This window comes from Urocampus carinirostris, chromosome 8 (assembly GCF_059441175.1).
Source record: "Urocampus carinirostris isolate Australia breed hairy pipefish chromosome 8, RoL_Ucar_1.0, whole genome shotgun sequence".
NCBI lineage: Eukaryota > Metazoa > Chordata > Actinopteri > Syngnathiformes > Syngnathidae > Urocampus > Urocampus carinirostris.
The window spans coordinates 16240500-16261646 of NC_142356.1; the positions used below are offsets into that span (position 1 = coordinate 16240500).

Here is a 21147-nt window from a genome sequence, read left to right on the forward strand (position 1 = left end):
AGCCGGGATAGAAGAGCAAAAACATGGTCGGGATTGAAACGAGTAGAAAGCCAGGAGAGGAGAGTAGACGTGGTCGAGATCAAAAACCGATCGTTATTCGGGACGGGAGGGCAGACGTGTTCGAGATCAAAACAGGTCGTAATTCTGGACGGGAGAGCAGAAGTGGTCGAGATCAAAACAGATCTTAGCGGGAGACAAACGGGAGCAAAAAAAAAACGGACAGGCGAAAAAGGGTTTGCCGTGTAAAATCAGAGATTTGCAGACGGACCGACAAAAGGGGACTGAGTTTAAATACTGACAGGGAGCCAATCTGTCAACAGGCCGCAGCTGGCGCCACACAGGCGGGTCCAACTGGGCGCCATGGCAACCGTGACAAATTAGTAGTAAACGCTTGTTAGATTTTTCTGATTGGTTCAAAAACCAGAATTCTATAATTGATCTATATTGAAAAATCATTGTTTTCGTTTTGAGTAATAAAATGAATAAAAGCAAAGTAAGACGTAACATTGTACACTTACAAGAATTGCTTCATTACAAAATGTAATTGTGGTTTGCTCCCTTTTGCACTTTTAGGAGAACATCCTGGAGCGTATTCATCTGCACATCGTCTCGGACACAGCTACTGACTCTTGTTCCTCTAAATCCTGCATCACTCATCAGAAATTCGCCATGATGCTTTACGAGCAGGTGCACAGCCACGTCAACGCATCAAAAGCCCAGACACGCCCTTTCCCGGATTGCTCTCAGATTTAATTACCGAAAATGCATATTCATGTTTCCTTTACAGTTTGTGTGTCGCTGCTGCGGTGCATCATCAGACCCTCATCCTTTCACGGAATTGGTTCACTATGTTTCAACGACTGCATTATGGTAGGAACACGTTACAAATGTAATTTATCTGTTATGTTATTGAGTCCATGGAAAGAAGAGAACTTACCTTTATTCTTGTCTCACATTTCCCTGGTTGTCTTGCAATCACTTTATTGAAAGAAAACAATCGTAATATTACTTGCCTGTGTCAACATCCAGCCAACAGGTGGACCGCTCCTTGGCGAGGACCGAGCGTCTCAGGTCGGACATGTTTGGAGAATTGCTGCAGGCAGCAAATAACACGGGTGACCTGCGTAGCTGCCCGGTACGATCCCAATCTTTTTACTCCCGTTTCTATCTAACCAAACCGGCACCAATCACGACAGTTTATTCACTTGAGAGAACATTTCACACCATGGTGAAAGGGTGAACTTTTAAGAGCATGTGCTGTTCTGTGCGCACTTGAAGAAAACCGTGCCAGGCTGGTGTCAGGATATAAATAGCCGTAAGGGCTTAGCCTCTGTTTTTTCTCTCATCTGTATTTACCGCCCGCTGTCGTCTTCCATGTTTCAGTGGAGATAAGATGAGTTTTCTTCCCAGAAATGTCTATTATTGTAGTATTGTTAGCCATAGATTGGTTTTCCTGTTCAGTTTTTTGTTGTAAAGCTAACGATTTATAGAAATGGATAGATAAGAGGAAAAGATTCTATTGTAAAACATATCGTGTTAAGGTTGTCTTATCATCTTCTACACGTTTTCAGACTATTTCAAACACTATAGTTCTGAAATACTCGTTTTTGAAAATAAAAGATTTAAATTAAACTACAAATTGGTATTTCTAAGTTAAAATACACTTTTCCTTTTTACTAAACCAATGTACTTTAAAGAGGTCGAGTGGGTAGCGAGAGTCATCTAAAAATGAATTTAACAGAAATATAGCAAGCTAGAGAATTTGCTAATTCCTAATATTCGGGTCTTGACTATGTAGACTGAAGGCAAAATTGTATTTTAAAATGGCGTAGAGTCATCAACATGCTTTTGATGATGCCAATTAGTTCGAAAAATTGTTACTTAAAGGTAGGGTGCGTCGTTTGAGGTGTCCTTAAAAAGTTGAAAGTAAAATGTTTTCTCTATTATTTTGTGTCTGTGTTAACAATTACTGATTTAGTTCAAGATAGCTTATGCTTTATTTTCCACTGCACCTATCTGCTCATATCTCACTCTTAACAGAGATGTTCAGGATGGAACACATTAAGGTTTGAAGAATGGGGGCTGGTTTTAAGTGCTGGAGATTAAGCTAATCCCCACAGGTTTTTTATTTTATTTTTATTTTTAATTTTCACTGTAGCATGAAAATGGTGAAAGTAGAAAAGGCCTTCTTGTAGTAGAATTTAAACACCAACCCAAACCCCCCAAAATATGAAAAAAATAAGAGTTTATTCAAGCTAGTTTAAGAAATAACAAACTTGCTTGTGCATCATGAATGAGCTGACTCAGGTTGCCATCACTATATTACTGTAGATTCTTAAAAGGGACACTGAAGACTCGGCAGAATCAAGTGTGATATATATAATGTAAGCATATTTTCACTTAAATTTAATTTGAGTTTGACTTTCTAAAAGTAAAATTGAATCCTTTATTTTGTTGCGTTTTTAAGGTTTGGAAATTCTTCTGTTGCTAATTTTTACAATCTTTTGCAGAGAGACTGCGGTCAAAGCATCAAGATCCGTCGGGTGCTAATGAACTGCCCGGAGATTGTCACCATTGGATTTGTTTGGGATGCGGAACAATCTGATCTGACAGACGATGTCATCCGCTCGCTCGGCCCTCGCTTGAATTTGTGTGGAGTACGTTGTTATATGTGTAAATTAGATAATTATGCTGTGTTATTAGCAGGTTAAATGCTTTTATGCTTAGCATAAATGGTTTGGAGTGAAAGTCAAGTCAAGTCATTTTTATTTGTATAGCCCTTAATCACAAAGAGTCTCAAAGGGCTTCACAGGTTATTACACATGAGCAATTTAGGTCAACCCAAATAATTTTCTAACAATGGTATTGTATGGGCCAATATTAGTCCAAACGCAGCATTTTCCATCCATCATATGCACCACTTGTCCGCATTATGGTCGCAGGCATGCTGGAGCCCATCCCAGTCATTTTCAGGCAGTGGGCAGTGGACACCCTAGACTGGTTGCCAGCCAGTCGCAAGGCACACAGAGACTGACAACTCACTCGCTCTCTTACACTTAGTGACAATTTGAACATGACAATTAACCTGACACGCATGTTTTTGGAATGTGGGAGGAAACCGGAATACCTGGAGGAAACCCACAAGCACGGGGAGAACATGCTAACTCCGCACAGGAAGGCTGGTAGCTTGCTTTGATCCCATGACCTCAGAACTGTGCCGCAGACGCGCTAACCACTACGCTTCCGTGCTGCGCAGCATTTTGTGTTTGTGAAATATGAGTGGGGACAGCCATTTTGAGAATTTTTTAAGTGAAGATGACATCACAAACAACCAATCATGGCTTATCTTTAGAAAATGGTGCATTGTGATTGGTCTTTAGCTGGAGCCTGAGTGTTAGTGATGTCATTTTTGTAATCATTCTCAATATTGCTGCTCTGAGAGACAGACGGATAAAACTGGTTTTGCTTTTCAAACCATCCTAGAAATAGGATTTTACGCAATGCTGTGCTTGGGCTAATTAGGCTTAAAACTATTTTCTTTTAATCTCTTAGATTGCCTTCACTTTAAAAGGTGCGATGTGTTGTTTGATGTATCCTTAAAAAGTTGAAAGTAAAATAGTTTCTCTATTAGGTATTATAACGATGCAAAGTTTAAAAAGCCCTTAAAAAAACTGCACCCCGCCTTTCTGCTTTTATCTTACCTTTAGCTAAGCTCTTTGGGGCAGAACACATTGGGTAGGAGAGTGGGAGTGGGGTGGAGAGTAACTTCATACTCGGTCCCGGGATTTTATTGTTTCTAGTCAAGTTATGTTTTTTTGTGTTTAGCCCTTAATCACTTAAAGTCTCAAAGGGATGTACAGACTATTATTACACCATCCCCTGATCTAAAACCTACATGAGGGCAAGGAAAAACATAAAACCTCAGCATGAGGAAATTAATAAACCTTGAGAAGGGACAGCGCATAAGTTCATGCCCCTTCCGGGATGACCAAGCTGCAATGAATGCTGCAAAGCATCAACAAACAATACACAGACATCGTCCACGTGAAACTTAGGTCATTAATGAGCTATAGAATATGAGTGTGTTTTGAACCTAGATTTATAAAGTTCCACTGAGGTTGCAGATAGTATGGCATACAAATGGTAAAAGTAAGAAAATGCCTGTTTCAAGTACAACCCAAACGCTAACCCAAACCCCAAGAAGGATGAAAAAGGAAGAGTTTACCCAAGCATATTTAAGAAATGCACGTGCTTGCACGAGTAACATAAGGATCTTCACATAGGTTGCAATGTTTGCACAACACAGGAGATGCTGGCACCAAGTAAAATAGTTCCAAATTCCATATGGCTTTTTTAATTAAAAAAATGGTGGAAAGTTGTCGATTTATAGTTCACTTTAATTTCAAACACAATCCCTACTTTGATCCTATTCCGTGTTGTGTATTTGTCTGAGTGTGAGCTGTAATTCTTGTTTATATATGAGCCCTGTAATTGACTAGCAGTAAAGAACACAGTCAGTAAATACAACTCTGTTTTTGTTCAGCTTTTCAACCGCGTCACGGATGAAAATGCCAAACGGAGCGAGCTTCATCTGGTGGGGATGATTTGTTTCTCCAGCAAACATTATTCGGCCTTCGCCTATCACACCAAATCTTCTAAATGGATGTTTTTCGATGACGCCACTGTAAAAGAGGTGAGGGCCCCTGTTGCAGGTTTTAGCTACCCATCATCGCCGAGTGAGTTAATTGCTCTTAAAGACAAGTGTTCTTATTCCCAGATTGGCTCCAAATGGAAAGACGTGGCTTCTAAATGCGTCAGGGGACATTTTCAGCCACTTCTCCTGTTTTATACCAATCCTGAGGGGACACCAGTGTCTAATGAGGATGCACCGAGGCAGACCACTATGTGTCCTCGATACAAAGGTCAAATCAATGGTGAAACTACAGGTAAGGACGTTACTCATAAATGTAATCAATGATCATCAATGTTTTATATTTGAATTACTATATCAGTCCGTTTAGCAGATAAGAATCCAAATATTGCAAAAACCCAATTCACAAAATTAGACAAAATATATACCGTTGTAATATTTCTTTCTTCTATTCACAGATACTTTACAATATTTTAAGTATTGTATTTGTTATTTTAAAATTCCGTTTTCTTATTTTTCCATTTTCAATCTTTCCAGCTCGGCACTCCACAAAGTCAAGTTTAAAAAATAAAATATGTTAATGTAATAAAATTAATTATTATAATCAGCCGCTTGCACCATCTGTTTTTTACACTGACATAAAATCTTTGAATAATTTGACTTTGAATTACTGCAAGTTGTAGTGTATATAAGCAGCACCTACCCAAGCATTTAAACAGACTCTCCGATTAATTAAATTGTGGGGACTTAACGACACGCCGTAAACGAGTTATATCAAGCACTGTTCATCTTCATCGGGGTTGCAGAGGATGTAATACCAAAATAAGTTTATTTAAACGCTATTCTTTTTTATATCAATATATTTTTCTATGAACCTCTGTGGCTGGAAAATGTGTGCTGTCATTCAACAGCCTGAAATATTGTTATCGGTTAAATGGGGTCAAACATTAAACAGTCATATAGAATAGAATAGAATAATAATTTGATTTAGCTTATTTTAATTGTAACACATCAAATGCACAACAAAATCAAAAAGTGGCATCCTGATGGTGCAAGGTAATTTACAAAAAGATAAAACACTACAGTGAAAAATGATAAGATAAGGATAATAGTTTAAAATAAAGAACTAAATCATCTCTTGTCATTATTACCCATGGTCCTTCCTTATTGTCATTAATATCAGTGTGTTGAAATATTGTATGCAACGGGATTAGAGTTGGCACTCCAGGGTAAACATGTAATTAAGACTCAAAAAGTAAAACGCTGTCAGAAAGAAAACGCAAAAACATTTACAACATAGTGCTTAGAGTCTGGCCTAAGGTATCATAATAGTGCAATGAAAAAATAGTGCATTGTGATAATAGTGCAATATAAATTATTGCGTTAGCGGCAACAAAAATACATAAATAAGCCGCGAGATATATATTTTAACAGTTTAGTGCACGTGTAATTGTAAATGTAGTTTTTTTCCACTTATAGCCACTCAACAATAAACCTTCCAAAAAAAGTCATCGTTTTTTGTTTTAGTATGCATCATTCGTTTTCACCTTTTATGTGTTAGCAATGCTTTAATTGTGCAATTAGCTGTAGTGTGACTTTGTAAATTAGGCTAATCCATTAGGAATGCCAATAGAATAACAATGCAGTTAAAGGTGATGTCTGTAAAATCAAAATATTCTACTTGCTGACACCATCTTTTGGCTGAAATCTTTATTGCAGCCTCCGTCAAGCTGCTTCTGTGGTGCGTCCACGTACGTGTCTATTTTAGACGCGCGCGAATGAACTCTTCTTTTTTGCATCTTTTTGGGAGTTTGGGTTGGCATTTGGACTGTATTTGAAACAGTCCTATTTTTACTCTAACCATTTTCATCCTAAAGATAAAGAAACACTTGAGCACACGTGAGAATTTGCTCTATTATGCCCCCCGCACTCCCCGTCCTTTCCTCAAGCCTAATGTGCTAGAAAAAAATGATGATAAAAGTAAGACAGGCGCATAAAAAATATATATAAAGGCTCTTTGAACTGAGATAGGCATTGTAACATATAGTTGATAGAGGAGAAAAAAATCAGTTTCAACTTTTTAAGGGCACATCAAACTACGCACCCCAACGTTAAATAAAACGGAAGCCTAAAGGTTTCTTTTGTTAACAAGAAGAAACGATTCAAATAAATTAAGACCATGCAATGACATGAAAGCATGGTTAAAATTGTCATGATTCACATGAAAAAAATCTGTCGGGACATTACGAACGGGAGTTGCGGTTGTATTCAGGATTTGGGTTAATGTGTGTGTATGCCGGTTTGAACTTGACATGAGGATGATGCCTCTGTTGCACGCAGATTACCACCCACGCCTTCCTGCCTAATCCCTGCTCCTGTGGCCCGTGCAGCGTACTTCTCGCGCTATCTCTCTCGCACTCTGGTTTGCCCGTTGCATGGACGTTTCACATGTTTGGCCACGCTTTTTTTCACCGTTTGTTTGTTTTGACGATGGCGTCGCGCCAGTTCTCATGGATTGCTTTGCTTTAGTGCGGCGCCCGGACACTTTGACTGGCATGGGACTGGAGTGCTGTTTTAGTGCAAGTATATGTGAGTCAGGGCTGCTTTCATTCTACTGTGTGTGGACTTTCTGAAATAGATGGACAATACATTTCTATGTATTTCTGCACAATTTCTTGTAACTTATAGAGACTGTATTGTGCCATTACAAAGCTAATAATCCTCACTGTGTGCTTAAACTATCTGATGTGTAATTTAATAATCATTGTAGTTTTCCATTCTACTGAGCTCCAAGAGAGACTCCAATGATTCAGTTCATGTAAGGGTTGTTGCTCATGATGCACAGGAGAGACTAAAGACACCACAGGCACGTTTCTGAAAGCATTTGTACATTTAGCAGAGTTAATGATGCTCTTGCATTTTTCGCTTCACTAATGAGGTTCCTGCATTATGCAATCATTCTACACAGCACAAAGAAAGGAGGTAAGCGTGCCGGATTGTGTTCTGCACTCATTTACAGTAGCGAGAAATCATAATGGAGGAACGGGTTCATTTGGTAACTCGTTTGATTGTGTTTTATGTACGCCAGATGCTCACCAATGTCATGGTGCTTGATGCATCAAACCGTTCTTGGGGTGCTGATAATCAAAGGATGAATCTTCTCTTTGTCAGTTGCTCGTTGTGTTGGTAATTCGACAGTGAACATGCAAAACACTAAGTAGGGTAACAAGAACATAAGAGGATCATGGTTGAGTAAAGGAACCACAGTATCATTAAGTGGTTTTGGTGACACGACCACTCGTATAACTCTTTTCCTCTGCAGTGAAAAATCCCATTGGCAGTCCAAACAGATTTCAAGAATCTTTAATGGAGAGAGCTGACACAAAAAAGGACAGGGGGTACACAAGAATAGACTCATCTCAAACCAAAGGTACTACATGTGTTGTTTTAGTATGAAAAGAAAAAAGTTATATAATAGTTGCTAGTGAAAATATTGATTTGCTCTCCGGTACCAGTTTAGTCATGACGTGTTAAAAGGCAAAAAAGTCAAATGTGTGTTAGAAAATATGTTTCTGATTTACATCAAAAGGTATTGATACCGTTACTTAAATAATAATCCTTCTTCCCTTATATTTTAAAAACATTTTTTCAAATTCCAGTTCATAATTTTACCTTAAAGTTCCATACAACTAATGTCAATTTACCCTGCCTTGAATTTTCTAGTGCCTGAAACACCCTCAAAAGTGAAAATTGATGATAGAATTGGCTACTCATGGTTGCAAATTGCAATACACAATAAGCCTATTATCGGCACAAATACAGATCCCTGGTATTGGTAATTGCCCGTATTTGTTTTACTTATTTCTGTTTTTCTTATTTTATTAGTAAACCTAGAAAATAATTGAGATTAGCAAATGGGCCAGTGCCAATTTCTTTTCGCTGTTGGAAATATGTTTTAAAGGGACATTGTGTTTTGCGACTCTTAATAGTAAACAACCCTTCATTCATTAGAAAAAACAATATTGATTTGAATAATAAGCAAAATTAAATGAATTATCATATAAACATGCATTTTTAAATACATGGAGGCCAAGACATTTTTATTTGTTTGACATACCATGAGGCTCACCTAGAGGGAGCTGACATAATTGTCCACTATCCTGCTAAGGGAGCCAAAACCAAAAACATGTGTTTTTATTTTTTATTTTTTTTTAACCGTTTTCTTTTTTTTTCTTTGTTGTTTCCTTTTCTAATCTTGCTTTTTTCCTCTTTTTTCTTTTTTTTTTCTTTTCTTCTTTGTTGTTTCTTTTTCTCTTTTTTCCTTTCCCCCTATTTTATAGACACTTCTTTATTTTTACTTTATTTTTTTCCCCATTTTTTTAAAATGTTTTCTTATTTTTTCTTCTTTATTTTTCTCCATGGAAAAATCTTGGCAAAATTAGAAGAAAAAGGTCACTGAGTTCCCTGGTTTGTATTCTTCCTTGTGATTTCTATCACTCGTTTACTTTTGCACTCCAATACACAGTGTCTTTTTATTTACTGTGTGTATCCCATTAAAAAATGATCTGCAATGATGTGTTTGCTCTTTAGAGATGACCCACACAAGATCCTCATCGCCTCCTGAGAATGGACCAAGGGAGCAAAAAAGTAAAAGCTACCCCCGCAACGAGAAGTCGACCAGCCATTCGGGCAGACCATCTCAGGAAGCACGTGGGCAGTTCCGACCCACACAGGCCGGCAGCCACAGCAGGAGGAATCACCCGTCCCCCAGTCATTCTGATCAGGACAGCTTCCAGGATTCATGGGAAAACAGCGGGAGCGGAGGAAGCCGTAATAAATGCAAGTCTACCTGGAGACCCGTTCGCGAGGTCCTCAACGTGGACACGGTCCTCAACGAGCTCGAGCAGCGTCGGCAGCAGCAGCACGATAGCCCCAGACAAACCAGGACGGAACGGTCCGAGCAAAGCCGGGACCGCGAGCGGGACTATGTGCGGACCCGGGACGATCGCAAGCAGAAGTGTCTCATGACCATTTACGAGGACGAGCAGCGTCACGAGACGGAGAGCCACAGTTCGGTGGAGTCGGACTGCAGGCCCAGTCAGCAGAGGGGCGTCAGGTTGACGGGGAGCTCCAAGACGCTGCTGCGGAGCGACACATGGACCATCCAGAGAACCGAGTCTGGGTACGAGAGCAGCGACCGGCTCAGCAGCGGATCCACTAATCCGGACTCGCCGGGAGTTGACGGCTTTGTCATCAAAGAGCAGAGATCCGCAACGGAAACGCAGCTTCAAAGGTATTGAACAGGCGCTGCCTTTCCTTCAAATGTTTAACCATTTTTATATATATATATAGTATTTTATGTATGTATTTAAGTTTAGTTTTAGTTGTTTTCAAGGATTGAAAAGTGCTTGAATTTTGGTTGAAGTGCTTGTAAATGCTTGAAATTGTTGCCAAGTTTTGCAATACAAGTCGACTTAAAAACGATGCTGGCACTGCTCTCTTGTAGATTCACTTTATTTCATTTTTTCGTCCCTCGTCATTAACGGCAGATGGCATTTGTCCGTATGGCATTGTCCTATGAAGCATCATCGCTCATTATGGGTCGCGCAAAAAGGAGAGGTGCATGCTACACCTAAACAATGCACTATGTATTGTTTATTAGTGCAAGGATTGCATATCAATTATGGATGTTTATTGTGGACCATAAAAAAAAATAAGGGTGCAGATCCCTGTTGTAAATTGTAATGGAAAGATTTTCCTGCAACTGAAAATGTAAGCGACATATTACTGTCATTTTACGCAACAACTATGGTGAGACATTTGCCTCAAAAATATTTACTCATGAATTGTTCAGATCAACAAAAATATTCACGATTTATTCAAGATCTAAAATCATAAATCTTGATGAATGCACATGCAATATTAAAAATCACAATAGATGTTTTTCTTATTTTATCAGTAAACCTAGAAAATAATTGACATGAGCAAATGGGACAATGCCAATTGACGAGATTATTTTTCGTTTCGCTGTCCGAATTATGTTTGAAAGGGTCATTGTGTGAATCGCAGATATATTTGTGGATCTGCAAAATAAATTATTTACTTCAGATTTATTCCTTTTAATAATACTGGAGAAATTGGAAAATATGCTTTGAAAGTCCATAAAGGGACAGTGTGTAATATCTAGCGCTTCATAGTGGTACAAAAAACGTAATCGAGTTAAAAATAACTGATTTGAAAAATGGGCAAAATACTTGAACCATCATACTAATGTTAATTTTCATAAATATTCAAAAGTTGAAAAATTATTCCTTTTACATAACATAATCCATCACTAGTAGTCGCCGCCATGTTTGTCTTGCATCTTGCTGCTACGCAATCCTTTCACAAAATTGATTCTTGAAAAAAGCAGAATCATCCCACCTACCAAAATGGCTGATTGTTGTACTTCTTAAAAATATTTTTTGGGAAACTTTGTTGAATATGATTCTTCAAAAATAGCTAAAAATAGTTACATTTTATATTTTCGTCCTATTTTATTTGAGAACCAAGATACATACATTAAAATAATAAACAATTTACTTGATACAAGCTATCTTTTTGCCGAGTAATTAGGAATTCATTTATTAATTTATTTGTTTATTTATTAATTTCTTCAGTGTAAATAATGATAATTTCGCAACTGCACGGTCAAAATAAATTCTTATCCGATTAGTGGAAACTTCTTCTCACTTTCAGTTTAGTTTTCCTTATTTAAGGTATTCCATCTGGTATCATTGAGTAAATAAGAAAATACATTGTTAACATAAGTAAAATGATCCCATCTAGCAGATTGTTGATCGTTTATGTTCATATTAAGAATTTATTTTACCGGATGTAGACAAAAAACTTTGAACTAGCCCCAGACAAACTAAGGTCTAAGTATTACCATTGTTTTTTTTTTTTAAGATTTAAAAAAAAGTTAAATACTGTGCCATAATTTAAATAATTACAGTTAAAATAAGCTCATTTTTCTACCATTGTTGTAAGATTTTTTTTTGGTGGGCACCGGTGCTGGGGGATGAGGCTATAAGAAAAAAATTCTCAACACTGTTTAGTCTCATATCAAACTTTATTTCACATTTTAATAGTAACAAAATTAGTAAATTAGTTAGAAGTGAGTACATAAAACTGAATGTTGAACTTGGGAGAAATCAAGGCTCTGATGTCTATAACAAAAGACTATGACTTTAGATATGTTATTAGTCTGCTCTATATGATAGTTATAACTATATGCAACAGAACAGGATTTTTTTTCGTACAACACACAGTTTTGAGTCCCTGCATGTTTATAGCTCTCATAATACTTTAGGGATGTATGTTAAAGTCATAAGAGAGTAAAGCCGGAGTCTATCATTATGCCGGCCCAGTGGCCTAGACAGGCATATGCCATGTTTTCATTGGCCTATAATCAGTAATGCTTGAACCAAATAAAATATGCCCAGCAAGGAGATTTAACAACCATTCAGTTGAATGAATAAGCTGCACTAATGCATTTTTGTCATTTTCAATTGTAAGGTCTCGTATTAAATCGGAAAATTACTCAAATCAAATAATAACAGTACTGTATTATGAATTAATAATCTTTCTGGTAGCTGGCCCAAAAATTTTCGTGCCACACACTCATTCTGTGTCTTAGCTTCACTGCGATGTGGCCGCCCCCTTTCAAATATGCTATTGTGTGTGTAAAGCAGTCTTATTTTCGTACCAGAGTGAAATCTTGTTTTTAGAACTGTAATTGATCTCAGCATAGGACAGAAATAGCATGGCTTCTTTATTGTCGATTTATTGTCACTCCAAAACAGGTAATGGTTTGATTTGGGCTCACTTCTGATTTCAAATAACTTCAAATTAGGGAACATAATGGGTGGCCATCCATTCATTATGTACCGCTTGTCTGGATGGCTTTTTGCCAGATCGTTTACCTGTGCTTTGGTTAATCATCTTGTGTGCTTTTACTTTTCAGTCAGCTTCACCCAAAGGCGGGCGATGGAAAACCCAGCATAGCCTCCCCGTCACACAATGGTATGTTCCAAGGCCTCATTATCTATTCCTAGAACCATAACACCTTTTAGTGCCCATACAGTGTTCATTTTACCTCTGAAAAGTGATGGGTCCCGGGGACTCGCATGTTCAAAAATCTATGGGTCCCAACGGAGATCTATAGGTCCCCAAAATTTAGTGTTATCGAGGTTGAAATCGTAAATCGGCGACAAATATATGATATAAATCTATATATTCGTTCAATTTTAATCATCAAATTATTAATTCATTTTCTGCATCAATTTTTTGTTGGTAATATACCGATTAAAGGGGTAACACCAAACATGTCTTTTTTTATTTTCTCCTTTTATACTTCCTTTTTTTCTTAACTTCTTTATACAGCATAATTCGTAATATCAATCATCAAAGCAAGTGAGCCATTTGAGAGCCGGCTCTTCTTAATGAGTTGAGCCAAAAAAGCCGGTTCTCAAAAAAAGACGGACTTCCTTTCACTACACAACGAGATCTCGTTGGCCGAGATCGGCGTATAGACGAAAACTTGAACCGCGAGACCAAAACAACGATGGCGGATCTGCCTGAAGAAAAGTTTGGAGTGCAGTAAATCTTTGTTAAAAAAAAGTAATCGGGTAATAATGACAATTTTGTGGCAAAAAGGTTGCGCACGTTGATTTGTGACTTTGCGTCCCTAGCAAAAATGATGCGTCAAGGACGCGGGGACGCGGGCAAACGAGAACACTGTCCATAAAGTGGAAAATAAGTGTGCACGCATCTTCTATTTACGGTATTTGAGCTCTGTCTTCTGAGGGATTTCTTAGTTGATCAAGAGTAGAACAAAGTGCTGCGGTGATACCTTGCCCTAATACCTTGCCTCCTGACAGTCAGACGGGTAATCCCAAATGCGTTGGATGCCAAAAGTTGGCATCTCATCTTGCCTTCCCTTTCACTAACCTCCTCACCCAGCAGCCTTTAATCTGATGATAATCCCAAAGAGCTCATGCAGAAAGCACAGCTGGACACGGCTGCTGGCATTGTCGCAAACATCTTTTCCCGTTGCTGCGGCTGGACGCCGTGCAATAGCTTTCATCTTGGCAGGGCAACAAGCAGGGGTGGTAAGGAGGGGTGGGAGGCACTGAATAACACATTTGTTTTAAAAAAGGGCTGGATTTCAGTACCATGCTACATGGTGCCGTCATTCACATCCAGATGTGCACTATTTGAGGGAGATTGATGCCTTGTTGATGCTTCCACCTTGTGTCAGTCTTGTGTTGTGTAACTATCTTTAGCTCCCTCTGTCTGTCTCTCTCTCTCTCTTTCTCTCTCCCTCTCTTTCTCTCTCTTAAAAAATATAATAAGAATATCCCAATTATATCAAATATATCATTTATTTAGGTAGGTGCCCTGCACGGCTGACTCGTGTGTGTGTGTGTGTGTGTGTGTGTGTGTGTGTGTGAGGCACATTGTGAAGCACTTTCGGTGACTTTAAAAGTGCTATACAAATGCAGACCATTTACTCTTTCTTTATTGTATCTCAATATAATGCATTGTTTTGTATTGCAGGTAAACATCAGGCTAAACCTCAGGGAAAGAACTACGACCAGGTTTCACATTCACATCCTAAGTGCAGTCCGGGTTCAAGGTATTTCTTAAGCAAAGTCCATTTGTTAAGCTAAGTCTCATAAACGGTGTCTGATTAGATAGTTTATCATCTAGGTCAGGTAATGTGCGATGACTGTTACAGATGTCAAGTAAAACAAAAATCCTCTGAAATTTTCTGATGAAAAGGTCACAAAATAGTGTAATAACTGTACAAAAAACACATGTAAGGCAAGCTACTTGGGTTCTTTTTTTGAAAACGTAACAAAACATAAAACCTAGATTGTTCTGTGTCTGATAAATTGCAGGTGACAACAGCCATACATATTATTTTTAGTGGAAACTATAATTTTTAGTACCATAATTTGCGGACTATAGTGTGCACCTGATTGTTCACGGCGCACTTGGTGCATTTGTATTGGAAAATAATTTTGCACATACATAAACTGCACCTGTTTATAAGCCTGTGGTGCCAAAACTGTAGCATGAGATTTTTAAAAAGAAAGCTGGTACACAGAAGGAGTTATCAAGGTTTTATAAAACACCTTAACTTATTTTCCAAACACTGCCGTACAAGTAACACTAAAATAGCAACAACGCACTCACGGGAAAATGAAAATGCCAGTTTGACATCTGTGTTGTTAGAGCGCCCTCTTGTAGCGTGACATTTGTGACAGGCATATTTTTGGCCACATAGAAAAGTTTCTCAAGACCTGTGGGAGTCAAAGAGCAGATTGAGTTGATCATCACACTGTCCGATTCGCATTAGCAGAGACGTGCGTACTATAAAGTATTGTTAGTAACTAAATTACACAGTATATAATAAACCATTTAGCTAAAATCTACTTTAATAATTTGTGGTGAGGTTCATGTGTGATGAGGCACGATCAAATTTTTATTCATCATTTGATTTTAACAGCAAGAAGGTTATTTATAAACTGCAGCATAGAACAAGAAGTTTTTTGTTTTACCTTAATTTTCAAATGAAGTCAAAGCACTGGTCCTTTTGAATAAAAACCTCAATAAATAGGTTATCTTCCATAATGAAAAAAGTACATGCAACAGAAAAATGACTGGATGGATAGACTTGCTGTTAGCTTGCTAAAACCATCAATAATTCTATTGTTTGGGGCTAAAGTTTGAGCCAAATCAAAATCATTGCTCTCACTATCGCCCTCTTCCATGAGACAGGAGAATTGTGTGCTTCACTTTGCACCTGCAAGTGCTCGGCACCGTATTACTTTACATACTAATTTTATTAATATTTATAATGTAAAAATTCAGTGATTTAAAAAAAGAAAATCCATAAATTGTGAAGTTAACACTGAATGAATATAACTATTTAATATATGTTTAATTTTATATTTCCATGATCACAGGTGAGGCTGTGCTTCACCTGCCTCCTCATCGCTGTCTTATTTTATCCATAAATTGTCCATATCGTTGTATAATCCACATTGGTCAAAACACTACAAAAGCTACAGTGAATCTTGTCAGGACGGCTGCAAATCTTTGAGTTGTTCACATAAAGTATCTTCATGCACCATCAAATGAGGTTTCGAGAACAAGAAGACTGAAAACCAGGCTTAGTTGTCTTTGCAGATTTTTGGAACATTCTCTTAATTGGTCCAATGATATCATTGTTGTGACTGTGGTGCAGGCGCAAATGCAAATACGCGTCCAGTACTTGCAGGAAACCCTGCGAGCTGGAGTGCTCGGCCGCAGATAACAGGCGGAGTGAGCAGCAAGACCTGACAAGCAGTCGAGGCCACGCGGGGGAGTGTGCGGCCTCAAGGCACGTCACCAAGACCAGCAGCTCCGAGTGGAACAGCTCAGATGACCTCGCTCTCTCAGAACCCGAGGACAGAGACTCCTACCGCTCCAGCGACGCCACGGCCTCCGACTCGCCGTGTCCTCACCCCCCCCAGTGCCAACCGGCCACATGGGTCTCGCCTCACCTCCGCCCTGGGCAGCGGCTCCCCCCTCACCAGGGCGAAACCAGCGACTCCGTGTTCCGCCCCAGGATGCTCCAAGAAGCGTTCCTGGGCAGCCCTCGCCACATGAAGCCTGACATCTCCGGCCTGCGAACCTTCTCGGACGCCAGTTCCAAGTCGGGCTCCGACCCGGAGAGGAGCACGCCGTCCTCGTGCGAGGGTGACGACAGACTGGCGGCTGGCGGCCGAGCGCATCAAGCGCCCCCTGCTCAGGAGGTTTCTCTTACTACATATTTTAACGTGGATAACTGCATGACAGAAACGTACCGCCTCAAGTACCACAACCAGAGGCCTCTGCTGCTGTCGGCCACCGTTCCGAGAGGCGCAGGCACTTCCGAGCGCAGGGAACCACACACGCTTTCTACTGACACACAAGATGGGTCAAAAGCCAAACCTGAAACAAGTAAGTTGATTCTTACACTTGTATATAAGTACAACCAAAATCTCATCTCCATTTGACTTCTAAACTTGCTTTCGAAAACAATCCCATTCCAATTGAGCTTTGGAATTTGTGTATTACCATTGTTAATCAGTTTTAAGATGTAATGACAGTATTCACAACTAGATGGCAAGAAAATGTCAAGAAAAGAGAGACAAAGTCTCTTCATGTAAATGTTTAAATATTATACAAACTATTTTTAAGCAGTAGTTTGAGTTTTATTCACTGTTTTTCTTAACTTCACATATTTCACCAATACTCGTACAAAAGGAAAAGTTTGTTCAATACTATCTCTCTAGCAGGGAGCTAACCATATATTTTATGCAAACAAACATCCTATAAAGTTGTTGAGTGTTTTTAGTGTAATCATAGTTCTAGTAATTGCTAGTGCAGTGGTTAAAAAAAAAATGTAATCGGATACTTATTCAAAAAGACAAAAACAACATCATACATGTTTTCGAATTAATTTTGTAATTTTCATTTTGTAAATTTTGTTTTGTAATGTAATTTCAAAGTCCCAATGTTCTACGTCTTCCATTTTTTTCGTGAAATTTACTGTAAAAAGGACTGTGTTTTGTATTCTTTTGTTTTATATATTTATATTATATATATATATATAAATATATATATATATCTCCTTCTGTTAATTTGTTTAACAAAGTGGTTGATTTTTAATTAATTGTAACCTTGTATCTGATGTACAATGGAAAAATACCAAAATGTCATTCAAGAAATATTTACGAATCAAGCATTTGGGAAAATTAAGAGATTTTCCTATATAATTTACATTCATTGAATTGAATATAAGTAATTTAATGTTTGCATGATGCTGAATTGATTACAAAATTTCACTTCAATTACAAAAAAATAAATTAACCAATCTCTGCTTCCACATGCTCAACTTAAATGGACAGTGTGTATTTTTTCTCATCTCTAGTGAAAAAAGGAAAACTAATTTAAAAAAAAAAAGCAATATCAATTTAAATAATAAGGAAAATACATAAATTATCATATAAACGTGCATTTATTAAAAACTACTCGGAGGGCAAACCATTTGCAATTTTTTTAGATAACATGAGGCTCACTAATAAAGAAAAGACTAAAACCTCAAAAAGTCTGGGATTAAAAAAAAAAATAACATGGTGTGTTTTGGTCACTTTGAGTTTCAGTAGTTTGTGTACTTTATTGTGTTTTGTAGTACAGACGCTGCCCTACTTACAAACGATTCTAAGTTGAATTTGTTCGTAAGTTGCTTCAGTGCTATCTTTTGTATGTTAAAGGTTTATATGTTTCAGGCTTGTGTAACCTGTATTGTTTTGTATTAAAAAAATAAACATTTCATCAAATAATATGATCTATAAAGATGAATATATTTAAGTTTGACTTACTTTTGGAGAATGAGCTTCAAGAGTTAGGCGACTTCCTCCTCCGTGGTAAAAAGTGGCCCAAAAAAAGCGATCCAACCATTTTCTCAACAGCATCAAGCTTCCATATTCCACTTTTATTTCAAATAAAACACTAACCATATTGAATGGATGCTCGAGATATTAAACAATAGAAATGTCAAAGTTCTTAGCACGGTGGAAATACAGTAAAGTATGTTTACACACGAACTAGGAAGAGGAAGCAGATTTTTTTTCTCCAAGGTGGATTCTGGGTGAGCTCTAGCGCCACACGCCGGTAGTGGCGTAAAGAAGCACTACAGTCATGTCCTGTACTCGGAAAAATGTGCACACAATGCAAAATCTAACTTAGCGCAATGTCCGAATATTTTTTTACATCCCAAAAATTATGTTTGTATCTACTGTTTTTCGTAAGTCGATTGATCGTAAGTAGGAGTGACGTCAAAACTTTATTTTTTTCCCCCAACCTTGTTGCACTGCACCATACAGCAACAAATATACACTGTCCCTTTAATGAGTATTTATCACTATTGCTATTTAAGAGATTCCGATCAATATATCCATTATAGTTGATATTGGATTGAAACATTACTTAATATTATTCATTACTTAAATTGAGCAGAAAATTGAATGGAACTCTTGGAATCAGAATCTAATCGATTCAGAAAATTCATGTCAATACTTAGCCTTAATAATCACTAAATACATTATTTTCTTGAAAAGTGATTGACATTGTTCACATTTTCATTCATTCAATTGCAGGCAATTCGAGCAATAAACCTACCGCAAAATGGAACCCAGTGACAGCCAAAGGCCTGGATGAACGAGGTTTTTTATGAGTCTACCTTCCTTTTTTAATATTTCCTTTTTGTTTACATACATAACTATGCGGTCTTGTGAGTTTGAAAAGGGATGCCAAAGAGTTTACAGAGGTGGTCGTGATGTCTGCAGGGAGCGAAATTGTGCTGCTATGAGGCATTAGAAGGGTGTCTGTTTGAATGTTGGACCTGGTGGAGGGCCCGCTTGCACTTGTTGCAGTTCATCCTAAATGTTGAGCTAAAATTCATTCTAACCCAAGCATGCCTTTCTATATTTTGCCTTTCCATAACTCTTCCTCCCAAGGCTAAAATAATCCAGAATGTCTTCCTTCAACAAGGTACACTCAAATTCGTCGAAGGCCCGTTTGTTAAATGTCTCTGAAAAATTGTCTCACCAAAATTTTGGTCGAGTTGTTAAGAATCAGGATGTGTGGAACAAAATCCCTCCCCTCTCCTTTCAAAAAAGATGAGTCTTGAGTGTGTCCCAATAATCCTTACAAGCACTTCCATACTGAGCGGGAAATATTTATGCAAGCTCATCACTTATAAGGGAAGCCTCGGTTCAATATGAAAGATGTCCTTTTTTGTGCATTCTTCATGCTCTATTTAGCATGCATGCAATTGTCTTCCACATTTTTTTGTTTTGCAAACCTCATATTATGCAAGCATGTCATATATATATATATATATATATATTTTTTTTGGTTTGAACAAATTTATTGACACTAATAACAGAAAACAATCATGACAATCTCAACAGCAATTAAGCACATTCCCAATATTATATTTCAATATGACTTTTTTTAACAGCAAGCACAATGTGAGGTTTGAACATCCCTTCTTGAAAATCTTAATAGCAATCAAGCATATTCACAATTTCATTATATAACATCTTTGTTAGTGTCAATAGATCCGTCCAGGCCAAAGTCGATTATTTTTGGTCTGTGGTTTGAACAAATTTATTGACACTAAAAACAGAAAACAATCATGACAATCTCAACAGCAATTAAGCACATTCCCAATATTATATTTCAATATGACTTTTTTAACAGCAAACACAAAGTGAGGTTTGAACAAACCTTCTCGAAAATTTTATTAGCAATCAAGCATATTCACAATTTCATTATATAACATCTTTGTTAGTGTCAATAGATCCGTCCAGGCCAAAGTCGATTGTCCTCGGTCTGAACAAATCCACCGACACCAACAGCAGCAAAACAAACACGACAATCTCAACAGCTATCAAGCATATTCACCATTTTTTATATCTGACAATATGACGTGACGATATGACGTTTTAACATTTTTTCCTGGCATTTTCAACATCAATTAAACAATTTCAGAGTTATTTTCTTTTAACAGTAGTTAACCAGCGTGTAAAAGGCAATACTATTGTGCAAGGGCATAGCTCTGCCATCCCACCCTCCCAAGCAGCATTCTTCCAGTCCTCTGTGTGGGTCCTCTCTCTTCTGCGTGGGTCCTCTCCCTTCTGGGTTCCACAACCCAGGCCGTTGCTGCCGGGACTCCCACAGTGTAGCTCCGGCTCCCCCCTCCGGGTGGGTGCAGACGAGTCTTCTTTATGGCTGCGTCCTAGGCCCGCCGCTCGCAGATTGTATGGTATCTGCAGCCATTTGGAGCACAGCCACGGGGGGGATCTGCCTGCACCTCCATACCAGCAGGTTTCTGGAGGTCCAGATGGCGTCCTTGATGGCGGCGAGAGTGAGCCAGTCCCTGGCAAAGTCGTTCCGAGGCCTCCTCGACCGACTCACCCCGTAAAGCACGTACTGTGCATCAGGGACCTCCCCTGCTGGCAAGTCCGGGAACTTTCCTAGTTGGTCGGCCATTGTCCACAAGACCTGGGCAGCGCTGCACTCACAAAAAAGGTGCCTCACCGACTCCTGGGCGCCACAGCCACAGGTCGAGGGCACGTCGAAGTCGCTGACATTCCTCGGTGGTGCATTACGGCTCTGACTGGGAGAACTTCATGAGCCACCATCCATGACAAGTCTCGTAGTCTGTTTGGGAGGGCAGGATGATTCACGTTGCTCCAAACCGTTGTGGATTCGCCAAACGCAAGCCCCCGCACAGGGCTTACTGTTGCTCGCTCTTGCACAATAGCAATAAGGGCCCTGTGGTTTTGTAAAGTGTGACATTCTTGTGTTTCCAAATCAAACTTCTTCAAAAAATCCCGAATAAAGAGATGTGT

General features: G+C 38.5%; 1 protein-coding gene across 2 annotated transcripts in view; it reads left to right on the forward strand.

Annotated features, from left to right (window-relative positions):
- Positions 1–19860, forward strand: part of usp53b (ubiquitin specific peptidase 53b) — a 31160-nt gene extending 11300 nt beyond the window's left edge. The window contains exons 6-17 of one of the 2 annotated variants that reach the window (XM_088341748.1): positions 574–687; positions 788–870; positions 1030–1135; positions 2511–2657; positions 4544–4693; positions 4778–4946; positions 7974–8081; positions 9242–9944; positions 12657–12715; positions 14252–14330; positions 15948–16684; positions 18886–19860. In XM_088341748.1, coding sequence (XP_088197874.1) covers positions 574–687; positions 788–870; positions 1030–1135; positions 2511–2657; positions 4544–4693; positions 4778–4946; positions 7974–8081; positions 9242–9944; positions 12657–12715; positions 14252–14330; positions 15948–16684; positions 18886–18962 — 2532 coding nt within the window. In that variant the 3' untranslated portion in view covers positions 18963–19860. The remainder of the gene's footprint in view (positions 1–573; positions 688–787; positions 871–1029; positions 1136–2510; positions 2658–4543; positions 4694–4777; positions 4947–7973; positions 8082–9241; positions 9945–12656; positions 12716–14251; positions 14331–15947; positions 16685–18885) is intronic. The other variant, XM_088341749.1, reaches the window with a different exon arrangement.
- The last annotated feature ends 1287 nt before the right edge of the window (positions 19861–21147 follow it).